Raw genomic sequence first — 14,782 nt, 5'->3', positions numbered from 1 at the left:
AAGTATCTGTTAAAATACTGCTAGGAAAAGAAATCAACCGGTAAAGACTATGAATGAGCTAATATGTTTTTCTAGATGCGTTTTCTGATTGCACAAGATTAATATCCTCCATAAGCTGAAAAAGTCCTTTTTAATAACTTACTGTTTGTATGTGTGTGTGTGTGTGTGTGTATTTAAATGATAGGACGAGTGTTTTTCTGTAGAAAATGGGGGACCCCCATTATTGATCATCTTATATGTGTTGTATTAGGCCTTAGAACTTTTTTATTTAAGAAACAAAAATGTGAAAAAACAGTAAAGCGCAGATCTGTGAAGGGGCTTGGACATCATGCTGCTGAATTTTGTGGTGACTGGTAAAGCACAAGAATGCATAATCCACAAAGCCTGAAGGAGGTGCCTAAGCATCCGTGAGTGAATGGATAGAGATAGATAGATAGAATGTGATCTACAAAACCAGCATATCAGGCAGTGGTCTACCTAAGATAGCCAATAAAGATGCTGATGACAGGAATGTGTACTGTTTCGTTCCTCTCAGCAATAGAAGCTGGAAGCCTGTTCTCCAGCCATGGAGCTGAGTGGTGTTACCTCCTGCCCCCTGTGGGGACCAGCCTTGGCCCCAGCCTTGCCTCCCCACATCCTACCCCCCATGTTCCCCTGTGCTCCCTTGTGGGGGCACGCCCGACGGTTTGGGGATCTCTGGCTTAGTGGATAGGATACTCACGTTTGGCTCAGTTACAGTTTGTTGTATTATTTAATTAAATTGAACAACTTCAGCAGGAGCAATCGAGGGAGACCCCTAGTGGTTAGGGTGCATGTCTGAGAGTGGGCTGATACCTGCTCAGATTTCTTCTCGTCAGGTGGTGGGGGCTTGAAACAGGGGCCTCCCCCAACCTGAGTGAATAACTCACCACTAAGCATGGGTGGGGAACCCAATCTGGCTCATGACTTGCCTGGATCTGGTCCCTGAGATTTGGGGTTCCCCTCCCCAGTATCTAGTCTAGATACTGGGGAGGGGAGCCAGAGATCCCTGCACCCCCTCCCACTCAGACCCACAGCCCCCTCCTGTACCCTCTCCTGCTTAGAACCACCCCCATCCATAGTACCCAACTCCTGCCCAGAGTGCCCACCCACAGCCTGCTCTGCACCCTCCCACTGGCCCAGACCCCCGCCGCCTGCTCCCACACCCATCCTCCAAACCTCCTCTTCCTCTTGCACCCTGTCCTGCCCAGACCCCACCCCCCCAGTCCACTCCTGCCCAGATCAACCACCACAGCCTACGCCTGCCCCACTGCTTCCTGGACCCTTCCAGCCCACTTCCTGGCTGCCCCCACCTGCACTGGGCCCCTCATTTTTGGCTCTACCCCAGAACCTAGAGGGGCCCTCAAAATCCACTAGATTTGGCCCTGCAGGCTCTGGGGCTAGTGTGCTAGGGGAATGAGGGAATCAGCTTCCAACTCATTTTTCTGTGGGTCAATAGCCCCTGACCAAAAAAGGTTCTCTTATCCCGTACGAAGCTAAAGGTCATAAGGGAGGCCATCCTCTGCTCTGCTCTCCTCTCCTCCCTGGGTGCTTTCTTGTCAACTGACCCTAGGCCCCATGCATGACTTAGGTGACCCAAATGCCTGTCTTCCTGGGCTTGGGATTGCTCTGGGGCCTAGGCAATAGATGGGTGCTCAAGTGTCTAGAGTGAGGCAGCTGTGTGCGTGCCCAGAAGCAGACGCTCAGGCACCCACAGGGTTAGACAGTAGCTGATGGGGCATTTTGCAGACCTCAGTGATGTCTGAAAATAAGACTTAGGATTTGTCTGCACTGGCACCTGATCGACCAAACTTCCGGTGGTCACGGTGCTTAAAAAAAAACATGAATGACAAAGTGTTGCCGCAGCAAGTAACAATGTGGACGCTGCTGTTCTGGCAGAAGGGCTTTCCTGCTGGCAAAGCGAAAGTTGCTCATAGGAGGTGGAAGTGTCATTTTCATACGCCAACTCTTAGCGACAGGGCTGCATCCACACAACCTTATTGCTAAAAGCTGCAGCGCTTAGACATACCCGGAGGATGTGATTCATGATTGTTTTCAGGTGCTTAAGGGCCTATTTTAAAAGCTGTCAAACACTTTTGACGAGTAGATAGTGGTGTACTCTTGCCAGGATTTTTTGGTCTTTTTCTCTGTTTTTCTTATTGGGATTTGCCCGTGATCACGTTCTTGGGATTCAGATAATTACTTGTTAAACATGTATCCCAATACTTAGTGATGTCACTTATAGGTAGTAAATTTGGAATCATGTCATGACTAGATATAATAAATACATTTTGTATTGCAAGAAAAGTAAACTTGCAATGGGATTTAATTGGCTACACCATTTTTAAGGTGGTTGCTGTATTAGCATTTGATTGTTGGTATTAATGTAATCAGCTAATAGTCTGTGCAACTTGTCATTAGGTAACTGGGTTGCTGCTGCTTACAGAGTGCTGATTGCATGTTGTCAGAACTAGAAATATAATGAACTACTTAAAACCTTTACATTCAGCTGATAACCTTTATAAAAGGGATAGTAACAGAGAGGTAGCTGTGTTAGTCTGTATCTTAACCAAACAAACCAGCAGTCATGTAGCACTTTAAAGACTAACAAAATAATTTATTGGGTGATGAGCTTTCGTGGGGCAGACCCACTTCTTCAGATATGGAGATAGTGCTCTACTGGAAATAGTCCTTGTGAAAGGGGATATTAAGAGAACAATTTCAGTTATCCGCTGCTTGAAATGTTTGAGCTTTGCTGCCCTCTAGTGGTAGATACTGGAAATACATTCCAGGACTGACTGCTTAGCTGTTAATCGGGCATGATTCCTTCTCTCTTTTAAAATCGTAAGTATGAACAATTGACATAAAACCCAGTAAGAATACACTGTGCATATACATTGGAACACAGTGCAAAGAAACAGGTTGGCAGACTGAACGGGTGAGATCAGATTGAAGGCTCATTTGGAGGATAAACTGAAGACATCCAATGTTTTCAGAACTGGCAGAGCATGACTCTGTTTTGAAGGTCAACAGGCAGTGTAAATTATAGTAGCTGTTTGTTTGATTTAGCCTTTTTTATCTTATGGTGTACATGATGTTGAGAGGTTTTAATACTTGTGATTTATGGACTTAATCGTGCACCATTTGAAATCAACAGGAGCGTGGCTTCTGAATTGCGCTGGAGCAAGAGCAAACCTGATGGAAGTGAAGCTCTAGTAAAACTTCAGTTATACTCTTCCTTATTATTAAGACTTTATAATATATGGTCAACATTCAAAAATGTATAAATTGGAAAAAGCTTAATAGTCAAACGGTTCCTAGCGTTCACCATAATGCTGTCTCCCATTATTTCTCTGCAGGAATGTCTCTCGTTTTCCCTATTCTGGCTAATATCGTACATCAGCCTACTTGGGCTTTAGTCTCTTTACATCCACAAAATGCTTGAGAATTTTACTCCTTTCCATTATTTTAATTATTTACAGGAATGACTTCAATTATGTTCCATTTCTTTCTCCCCTCCACTCTTTCACTCCAGCTCCCCTTCCACCAATTTTACTGAAAAGCCCAATTCAGAAAGAAGTGAACCATCTCTTCAATAGCTACAAAATCATATTAACTCATGTTCTTTTTCAAAGGGTGTTTGTGCCCATATTTCTACTACACAACATCTAGTCCAATACATCTCTAATTAGAATTCTTCATTGTTGCATGAATGGGAAGGTTGACACCTTTTTCACTGTGTAGTGTTGACTCAAAGGTCCTTAGGTATGTTTGCTTGAAAATTTTAATTTCTGAAAGAGAGAGAGAGAGAGTGTGTGTGTGTGTGTGTTCGTTTTCTAAATCAGTATGCTGGTTTTTCCCCCTCTGCAATCCTTACAGGTGCTAGGACTGCTGGTATGGACACTGATCGCTGGAACAGAGTATTTCTTGTATCCTGCCTTCGGCTGGGTGATGTTTGTAGCTGTGTTTTACTGGGTTCTTACTGTCTTCTTTTTGATCATCTACATGACAATGACCTATACTAGGATTCCCCAGGTGCCATGGACCACAGTGGTAAGTATGCACAATCTTTGTTGTTTCTGGGCTTTTTCATTATGTACCAGAGGGGGGAAGGCAGTGATGTTCTTTAACTACAATTACGGAGTACGATGTGTTTGTGCACTTCTTCGTACTTGTCTGTCAATGTTCCTGACACCGAGTGTTGTTACGTAATACATCTAAAGATAGGTCTACTGCACAGCCCCTCTTCCCGCATCTAGACTAGGTAACAGAGAAAATGGTGCTAGTCTATATACTATCAAAACAAAAAAGCAGTCAAGTAGCACTTTACAGACTAACAAAATAATTTATAAGGTGAGCTTTTGTGGGACAGACCCACTTCTTCAGACCATAGCCAGACCAGAACAGACTCAATATTTAAGGCCCAGAGAACCAAAAATAGTAATCAAGGTTGACAAATCAGAAAAAAATTATCAAGGTGAGCAAATCAGAGAGTAGAGGGGCAGAAGGGATGCTTTTTTTGTTTTGCTAGGCTAGGTAGAGTGTGCCATTGAGAACCTTCGGCCTTAATTTTCATTTCTTCTCATTCCTAGGCTGCAACACCAGCTTGCTCACTCAAAAGACTAAGAGCCATTTCACTCTGAAGTTACTCATAGTGTGAAGTTACTCTTATTATTATAAGCAACTTTTATTATGTGGACTAGCCAGCAGGAATATCAATATTGTGTAGTACTATGTCAGGCTTTATTGCCTGACCATCATGGTTCCTTCAGCTCATTTCCTTTGTACTTTCATTTGGATCATTGGTTCATCAATGCATTTGCCAATAATGGAAGTATGTACATGTCACATTTTAATCTGCCTTATTGGGAACAGCTCAGTCATCAGGGGTGGCATTAGACTTGCTTGGCCCTCGGGCCAATGTTCAAAGCCCAAACCCTACAACCCCTGGCTGAAGCCAAGACTGGAGAGCTTCAGTCCTGGGTGGCAAGTCTCAGGTTATAGACTTCCCATCAGGGGCTGATGCCCGTGGGCTTCAGCTTTGCCTCGCCACCTGCCAGGGGCAACAGGGCTCCAGTCGCACTCCCCCTTCCTGGGGTTGTGTAGTAATTTTCGTTGTCAGGAGGGGGTTGCAGTGCAGTAAATTTGAGAACCGCTGCTCTGATACAATGTAGCTCTTTGCCCCCCTGCATATGGTTAGACTCCATATGTGACTTTCAGCTCTCTTATGGCCTCTGAGCTAATGGACCTGGCTCTGCAGGCAGTAGGTTTGCTAGCCCTCCAGGAATAAAAAGATTAATCTTTAATAAAAGATTATGTCATCTGATGAAACCTGCAACAATACACCCACCCAAAACTGCCAGACCTAGCAGGAAAGCAATAAAGGACACTCCATAAATCATCTCTAGCAGTGATGGACAACCTCAGCCAGCAGCATGAGTAGCCCCTCAAACCATAGCAGTGCTCTGCTTGGATACTGAGGGCTCTCACAGTCGATGTTGTGTGCATTCGGCCTGCACCTCATGTTGCATTCCCTTGCTTTACACGTTTGTGCCATAACGCCGATAGGAAAAAAAACTACGCAGACAGAAAACAGCAGAGTCTGGCAACCCTGCACAAGAGCAACAGTAAACAAAATGCCCCGTGGGCCACACGTAGAACCCTGATGGTCCACAGGTTGTGTGCTCCCCCTGCCCCCACTGACCTGTAGGGATTAAACCTGGAACCTCTGCACCTGAAAGCCTGGGCCTGTACTGCTTGAGATAAAGGACCAAGTGACAGGCTCAGAGGCAGTAGCTGACTCATAAATGTGGTGTAGTGGTGTAGCCACGAGAGGGGGACATAGCGTTGCAGTGTATTTATGTGAGGTGTTTTAAATTGCATGGCAGTCCAACCTCCTGTTCCGAAATCCTTTCTCTTAGTAATTTATCCAGGTCACAGTAAATCTTGGAAGGAAGCAATTTTTTAAAAAATCTGAACGTTGCTGAAATTCCTGAGTAACTGAAATCCAGATCCAAGTTTTGTAGTTTGAGCAGTCCCCAGTAGACAGGGCAGTATATTTGTTACAGTCAAGACTTCTATGACAAATACACCTACTTTAAGGAAAACACACACACAAAACAAACAAAACAAAGTCTTTTGTTTTCCCAGACAGCCTACTACTCACCATAACCCTTCCAGGCAGTACTTTTTTGTAGTGTGTTTCTAATGTATAGGGCAACCATATATCCCTGTCCCAAATACAGGACAGGGGGATCTGTGTGGGGGAGGGGGCAGCTCCTCCTGGCTGCACCAAGTCTCAGAGAGCCGAGAAGGAGGTGGCAGCCACCAGCCCTTCCCCATGAGCCCAGAGAAGCAGCAGCCGCTGGCCCTCCCAGGGAGGTGGCAGGGACACAGCAGCCGCTCATCCTCCCGCTCTTCCCTGGGGCTTGGGGAAGTGACTCCTGCCTGCAGCTGCGCCTGTGCAGCTGCTGGCGGAAAAGGTCAGTGGGGAAGGGCCCAAATAGGGGACAGTTAGTCCCTTTTAAAAAAAATTAGTAGGGATCCTTTTTGGCATCCCAAAGATGGGACCGTCCCTCCGAATACAGGACGGCTGGTCATCCTACTAACGTATTATTTTCATGTGGATTTTTGAAGGTTTTTAAACTGAAAGGTCATTAAACTGTTCTAAATCATTTATAGTATTATAAGGGATATTTCACTGTTGCACCACAAGTTGCTATTCATTTAAAATACTGTGTGCAATGACAATTAAAGTAATACTGCGACTCTTAACATATTTACCCTGTCTCAGAGGAGTTGCAAGGATTTGTAGGTTTCTCAGAGAACTGGGTTTCTTTGGAGGAAGAACAGAAAACTAACAGACCAACTTTGAAGACTTGGAAATAAAGGGCCACTTGGTGAAAATCCACCTGAACCTGATGAGTCATAGCATCCAGTCATTAAACTGACAACTTGATACGTTATTAGTGCAAGTTGAAAGCCCCTGAATAAGGCCGGCAGTAAAACATAGAAGATTAAATGTTTTGCACATTTTAATTTTATCCTGACAAATTACATTAATTTAATCCTAAATTCTGGGGCGCAGGGCTTCTCTTGAGTGGCCAGGCTGGGCTGTGCGCTTGTGTGGGTGGATAAGTGCTCCTTTCCCATCCAGCCATGGAACAGCAGCAGACACTCTGGAGCTGTGACTTTTACTGAAATTCTGAGGCTGCCATAGGTTTTGTCAATTCTGCCGTCACCAATGACTGGTGAATTCAGTAGCTGCTGCCCTATCCCCACCCCCCCGACAGGGAGCTGTAATGGAGTTGTTACCCACGCAGAATTCTTTATCATTCACATACTCTAAGGGCACCCACCTGCATCTGTTTCTAGAGCTCAGGCATAATCCTCTCAATATAGGCACCCGCCCTTACCCATTCCTAGGCCTCAGGTGCAACCTTACGCTCCGTGAGTTTGTGGAGTCTTTTATCAGTGAAAGAGCCTTACACAGTCATGTCCTACTTAACCTTTATTTGTTAGCAAGTCCCAGAACAGACCACACATGCTAAGCACGCAATGCTCCCTGCTCCCATTAAGAGAGATTAACTTTTCTTCATGGCCAGGCAGGATCAGGCCCACCTGGGGTGGCTCCAGTTTTCACACAGTGTCATGGACACAGGGTTGAGATCTGGCAAGTGGCAACTTTGGAGAGGAAAACGGGGGGGCGGGTATTGGTCATGTGACCATCCTTTCCCACATAACTACTCCCCTACCTCACCCCCATTTCAGCCTTTCACTCAAGCCCCCTCCCCTGAAGGAGACAGCCCAGGGAATTAGCAGGGACCCAGAGCCAGCAGCAGGAGTCAGGCCACACACACCCCACTCCACCCTCACCGGCAGCAGCAGCGGGGGAAAGGAGAGCGACTTGGCTCCCAGCCGTGTCGCTGCTTCCTGCCGCTGGTGAGTGCGAGGGGTGGTTCCACTCCAAGGCCCCTCCCGCGAGCGACACAGCTGGGAGCAGGCTGGGGCCAAATCACTCTTCTTCCCAGCTCTGCTTGTGAGTTCAGGGGTGGGTCCAACCCCCTACTGCTGGCACCAGAAGCTCTGCTAGTCTCCTGGGTCCTCCAGGGTCCACCAGAGCACATGGCCCAGGGTGGTTGCCCTTGGATGCGGGGGGCACATGATCCTTCATGCCCTTTGCCCCATCTCCCCTAGGTCTGGCAGCTCTGATCTTGGATTTGTGTCCCAGAGTTGTTCCCAAAGAACTTCCTTTTGGACCCCAGTTTATATAACCTGAGTCCTGCTTAGCTGTACCATAACCAGTTACTTTACTAACCAATCCTAACATACTGTAACAGAATTGTCTAACCAATTATATCCCACCACCCTAATTGATGTACACCGAGCAAAATTAATTACAGACTAGACAGAAGCAATTAAAAAGCCAGAGATCATGCAAGCAAACAAAGGGAAAGTGGGGAACTGTAATGATAAAATAAAGAAATGAGGATTTCACAAACCCAACTATTAACTAGTAGTTTCTTGTCAGACAGAATGCTATCAAATAAAGTTTTCTTTAACCATCTTATGATCTGTTTTCATATTCTGGCGATATTGGGTGCCATGAGAAGAGGGTCTCATTTTTCGTATTACGCTGTGGGCTTGTCTACACTAGCCCCCTCCTTGAAGGAGGCCTGCTAATCAGCTCGTTCGGAGGAGGCTAATGAGGTGCTGCTATGCATAAGTTCACCTCATTAGCATAATGGCCGTTGCGGGAACTTTGAAGGCACTGACAGGCAGTGTAGCCACGGGCGCTTGTAGTACATGCCGAACTTCAAAGTTCCCTTACTCCCAAAACATTTTCTGTACATCCAAAACAGGGTGCTCACAATGACTTCTTTACATACAAATGTTCAGCCTAAAAGGCAAAGGGAGTAGGATGGGTACTGTTAAAACTACTTGGAACTCATGCTGCTTTGAATTTACATGTCTGCATCATGAGAATTCCTATCCTATGTATCATCCGTTAATTAGAAGGACATTGTATAGATTTTAAAAGGGGATGTTCATTTCCTTATGTAAGTAAATGTTTTCTTACAGGGCTTAGCTTCCTGTAGTAGTGAACTTGGAATATGGAGTACTTAAATGGTGACAAAAAATGGAAAAAAAAAACCACTCCCGTCTTTCTCTTTTTCTCTCTCTCAGTAAGCCCCTGTCATACTTTGTATTAGTGCATGAGATCTGAGTAACTTCCCCTGCTTAGTCTCTTGCTCTGTGAATCGAAAGTTACTGTGGGCTCTGTGGGTAGTGCAAAGTATTGCACTTTTTATTTTGGGGGTGAGAAAGTTCCTGGGCTGCTACTTTTCTAAAACGTAGTCAGTCCAGGAAGAGGAGGGCAGCTCGGAAGGGGTCCGTGTTCTGTCACAGGAAAGGGATCCAGGGTGCACAAAGGGTCACTTCACATGCAAAGAGTGACTCCCTTCCTCTTCTTACATACCAGAAATGGAGGAGCATAAAACGGCAAGCATTCTGACTGTGGTAAATTGATTTGTGTTTTTTTGGCTATGTCTACAACTATGCAAATGAGGCAGATATTTACATACCTAGCACCTCATTTGCATATTTTTCTGAAAGAGCTTCTTTCAAAAGAAGAAAAGCAGTGTAGATGCAGCTTTTTCTAAAGTAATCCCCATCTTCGAAAGAATCCTTTGTCCTTTTAAAAAAAATAGGAAGAAGGGTTCTTTTGAAGATGAGGATTACTTTTGAAAAAGCTGCGTCTACACTGCTTTTCTTCTTTCAAAAGAAGAATATGCAAATGAGGTGCTAGATATGTAAATCTGTGCCTCATTTGCATTTTTGATTTCCTCCATTTACTTGAAAGAGGAATGATAGTATAGACATAGCCTTTGTGTTTAAAAACTTAAGTGGCTTTTTTGTATTTCTTTTTGTATTCTGTTGTGTGAAGTATCAATGTAATAAGGCCTAATTCTGGCTGATTTTCACTGTTGGAAATCCAGGGACTCCACTGGCTGTAATAGTGTCACTTTGAACTTATTATGATGTAAAAGAAAGCAGAATTTGGCTCAATGTTTGTATTAAGGCAAATACAATTTGTCTCTGTTCTTATTACTATCTAGTGTTACAGGATGAAACAACTAAGGTTATATTCGAATTTTTATGTTTTTGTGAGCCTCCCTTATTATTGCAACCCTGTTGCTAAAAGGTTGGATTATTTTCATTACAGCAAAAGTATGGATAACTGGGAATTGTTTTCAGCTACAGGTTGAACCTCTCTTGTCTGGCACCCTCGGGACCTGACGAGTGCCGGACGAGAGAATGTGCTGGGCCACAGGAGGTCAATATTGTCAAGCACATTACCAACGCTTCCACAGTTTATTGGTCTCTTAGAAGACATGTAGGGGTAAATTACAGCTAAATAACAGTATGGAACACTGAGAGGCAGGACTGGTGGCTGTAAACAAACTTTATGGGTCCTTGGGGAGCTTGGCCACACCCATGAAAAGTGGCCATCTGGCTGACTAAAATCATGCCATATTATGGATTTTGCTGGATGAGAGAGTTCTGGATTAGGGAGGTTCAACCTCTACATGTGATAGGGGTGTGCATGTAAGAGGCCAAGTTCTACACGCAGATTCATATATGTTTCCTCACTGCATTTAGAAGGGTTTTCAGGTACAGCTGTGGGGAGAATTTTTCCCTGTCATAATGGAACATGACAAGTAGAAATATGTACTCTGTATCAAAGTTTTAATCTTTTTTTTTTGCTCGTCCTGGTCTAGGGTCTGTGCTTTAATGGAAGTGCCTTTGTTTTGTACCTCATTGCTGCCATTGTAGATGCATCGTCAGTTACTAATGAGCTGAACAGCCACAACTACAACAGCTGGGCAGCTTCTTCAGTGAGTTGGTTTAACAAAATTAGTTGAAAACAAATATATTCTGTGTGTGACAGTGCTACATCAAGAATGGATTTTTCAAAAGTGGGGACCGAAATGGGAAGATCACCTTTTAGGTTGGTAAATCTAACCCTGCACACTAATTCAGAGGAAGGTAATATGTAACTTAATTAATGCTCTAAATTTTTGTTAAGTGACTAGTGATTTTGAGGGCCTCTGCTTTTGGGTACCCCACATAAAGATTCTTCCAAGAGGTCTGTTTTCCAGAGAGAAGGGTGTTCAGCACTTTCTGAAAATCAGATCTCTTCAAAGTGATTTAAGTTACGTGCCAAAAATCACTGTCCATATATGATATTGTAGGCTTTTGTCTTCCACATATAATTGCAAATCCAAAACAGTGGGTTTGGAAGGTCTCACTGGGCCTGAGCCTAAGCCCACTAAGTCAGTGAAAAGACTACTGTAAATCTGGTGAGATTTGGCCAGGACCCTTCGGCTGCTATGGTGCCGCAGTCTGATTCTTTTACATGAAACAGCTCAGTATTAAAACTTCTTTGCGGGTTATCAGTGCAGCTTCAGGTGCCTCTCTGACCTGCTCTGATATCAGCCAGTCACAGTTCATGTCTTCTGTTTGAAGTGTGTTTTTGTTTTTGCTTTGTTTACAATGCAGTGAGCAAAATAGAGACTCTGAGACCAGCTCTGTCCGTGCTCTTGGAACTGGAAGACCATGGGCAACCCATAAAGGAGGCTGGAGAAGGCTAACCCTCCCCAAACCTCACACCACCGGGAAGAGAGGGCAGTGGCAGATTACTAATCTGGGCACAGCACTAATGCCCAGAAGTCCCTGAAAGAATCTTCCCCCACCAGGGCCCAGTTCACAAAGTTTCTCCATTTTGAGGAGTAAAGGCACTTTGAAGTAGCATAGGCACTTCAAAGTATTGTGAGCACTTCAAATTGCCTGTGGCTGCATAGCGTGCCAGCACTTCAAAATTTGACACTTTGAAGTTGCCACGGGGGGAGAATTAGCCTCATGAAGTGCTGCATATTCGTCACACCACTTCACTAGTAATCTCCCATCAACCTGATTACAGGGGGCAAGTGTAGACATAGCCTTTGTGAGAGAAGTTGGCAGGATCAGTTCCTAAATAAGCACTGTTTTTGTTAATAAAATTATTTCTTTTATATCAAATAATTTTCATAAAACAAAAGTGCTCTGAAAAGATTGTATTTTTTCCTAATATTTGTTTTTCTCTTCCCTTTCTCTACAGTTCTTCGCGTTTTTGGTTACCTTCTGCTATGCAGGAAATGCCTATTTTAGTTTTATATCTTGGAGATCACGGACCTCACAGTAAATATTTTGTTTTAAAAAAGATCTGTGGCTATAAAGTCTCAAGAGGATTGTGTTATGTGACTGAAAGTTTGAGGTTTTGTATACTATTTTTATTAGAATTGATGAGATAATTATTTAATCTGTAATTAAAATAGATACTTATTTATAATATACTATTGCCTTTAGTGGTGACTAACAGATTTTTGAATTGTATGGTAAAGTGTTATAAGTATCAAAAAATCATAGTTTTATCTTTTAAAATTAACATGGTATTTTCCTAGATATTCTATAGCTGCTGTAATTCAGTTGCTAAGAAAACCTATCAGATGCTGTGCCAATTTTCCAAATTTAGTATATTTTTAAATGTCCAGCTATAATTTTTGATTAAATGCCACAAATTAAAAAAATGGGATTATGGATGATTATTTTTTGTGTGTATGAAAAACTAAGCATAAGAATGCTTTAAAATAAAGAACTGGCCATTTTTGGCCATCTAAAATATTGTGGGCTTTGAACTTTTTTTGTGGGGGAGGGCACATTTTTTCCCATTCAGGATCATTCAGATATTCCATGGTGACAAGTATCAGAGAGGTAGCCATGTTAGTCTGTAGCTTTGAGAACAACAAGAAGTCCTGTGGCACCTTATAGACTAACAGATATTTTGGAGCATAAGCTTTCGTGAGCAAAGACCCGCTTCATCAGATGCATGAGTTGGGGGGGAGGTAGTTTCAGAGGGGGAGTTTAAAGAGTGGGGTCCCAGTAAAAGGGAGGGCCAGAGTTGACAAGGGCTAGGCAGCAAGATGGAAATGGCCCAGTATCAATAGTACGTATCAAAAGAGGTAAAAACAAGTCAGATCAGACAGGGGGATATGACCCGTTGTCAGAATCTAATGGGGAGATATTAACACCCAGGGCAGAGAAGCTGCTTTTGTAAGGTGTGAGTCACTCCCAGTCTCTGTTTAATCCTTGGTTAATGGAGTCAAATTTGCAAATAAATTGCAGCTCAGAGATTTCTCTCTCTATCTGGTTTTTGAAATTTCTTTGTTTCAGGACTGCCACCCTTAAATCTTACTCTGTTCAGAGATTGTTATACCTCAAAATTTTGAGGGCTAATACTGTCAAGGAAAATGCAGCATTCTGTCGAGATTTTGTCAACAGAATGCCTTATGTGTGTAGCCACTCCCTGGCTACGTCTACATGTGAAGCCAACATCGAAATAGGCTATTTCGATGAGTAACGTCTACACGTCCCCCAGGGCTGGCAACGTCGATGTTCAACTTCGACGTTGCGCGGCACCACATCAAAATAGGCGCTGCGAGGGAACGTCTACACACCAAAGTAGCACACATCGAAATAAGGGTGCCAGGCACAGCTGCAGACAGGGTCACAGGGCAGACTCAACAGCAAGCCGCTCCCTTAAAGGGCCCCTCCCAGACACAGTTGCACTAAACAACACAAGATACACAGAGCCTACAACTGGTTGCAGACCCTGTGCCTGCAGCATGGATCCCCAGCTGCCGCAGCAGCAGCCAGAAGCCCTGGGCTAAGGGCTGCTGCCCACGGTGACCATAGAGCCCCGCAGGGGCTGGAGAGAGAGCATCTCTCAACCCCTCAGCTGATGGCCGCCATGGCGGACCCCGCTATTTCGAAGCTGCGGGACGCGCAACGACTACACGGTCCCTACTTCGACGTTGAACGTCGAAGTAGGGCGCTATTCCTATCCCCTCATGGGGTTAGCGACTTCGACGTCTCGCCGCCTAACGTCGAAGTTAACTTCGAAATAGTGCCCGGCGCGTGTAGCCGTGACGGGCGCTATTTCGAAGTTAGTGCCGCTACTTCGAAGTAGCGTGCACGTGTAGACACGGCTCCTGAGTCATGTCAACAGAAGGGGCCTTCTGTCAACACAACTCTCTAGTGTAGACCCAGCCAATGAGAAGCAGAGGGCCAGTGCGCTAGTTATAGTGATTTATTTCTATGACTATTAACTACTTATGCTGTGCGGAGGCAGACTGTTGCCTTTTGTGTGGGTATATGTCTTTCCAAACCAGACAGCATATTGTGACCAATCACACAGAAAATATATTCATAAAAGAAAAACAACCACATATTTTTAAACATGAGGAAATGTATAGTTTCCTCTTTTGAGCTTTGCTAGACTTTCTGCATGAATCATTCCAGCTGTGTGGGTGCTACAGTGATTTGAACATTACATTTTATGAGCTGTTGTGACCATTTAACACTCATGCTTCCATTTTCCAAACTTGTATTGTGATTACGTAGACCAGAAGGTGTACTTTTTGTTAGTGCTAGTCTTCCAGGAGAAGTTAACAGTATTACCTAAAATTACTTTTAAGTCAAAATTTTGAGTATACCCCAACTTCAAGAATAGTGTGTCAACATATAATAGTTTGTCAATGTGCCATTTGTGATTCATCGAGAGCTATTAAAGGTTGTTATTAACGTTAAATTTCAGCTGAAGTTTTGGGTGCTTAGACCTCAAAAGTACACATCACAGTGGGATTCCCTTCACCTTCCCCTTCCC

At 44.0% G+C, this 14,782-nt stretch overlaps 1 protein-coding gene across 1 annotated transcript in view; it reads left to right on the top strand.

Moving 5' to 3' along the window:
* Positions 1 to 12,705, top strand: part of CMTM8 (CKLF like MARVEL transmembrane domain containing 8) — a 54,770-nt gene extending 42,065 nt beyond the window's left edge. The window contains exons 2-4 of the mRNA XM_074986125.1: positions 3,898 to 4,071; positions 10,800 to 10,916; positions 12,179 to 12,705. Coding sequence (XP_074842226.1) covers positions 3,898 to 4,071; positions 10,800 to 10,916; positions 12,179 to 12,262 — 375 coding nt within the window. The 3' untranslated portion in view covers positions 12,263 to 12,705. The remainder of the gene's footprint in view (positions 1 to 3,897; positions 4,072 to 10,799; positions 10,917 to 12,178) is intronic.
* Positions 12,706 to 14,782: the final 2,077 nt, after the last annotated feature.

Source organism: Carettochelys insculpta, chromosome 2 (assembly GCF_033958435.1).
Source record: "Carettochelys insculpta isolate YL-2023 chromosome 2, ASM3395843v1, whole genome shotgun sequence".
NCBI lineage: Eukaryota > Metazoa > Chordata > Testudines > Carettochelyidae > Carettochelys > Carettochelys insculpta.
Note: the sequence above shows the minus strand (reverse complement) of the source record. Positions and strands in the feature narration are given on the sequence as shown.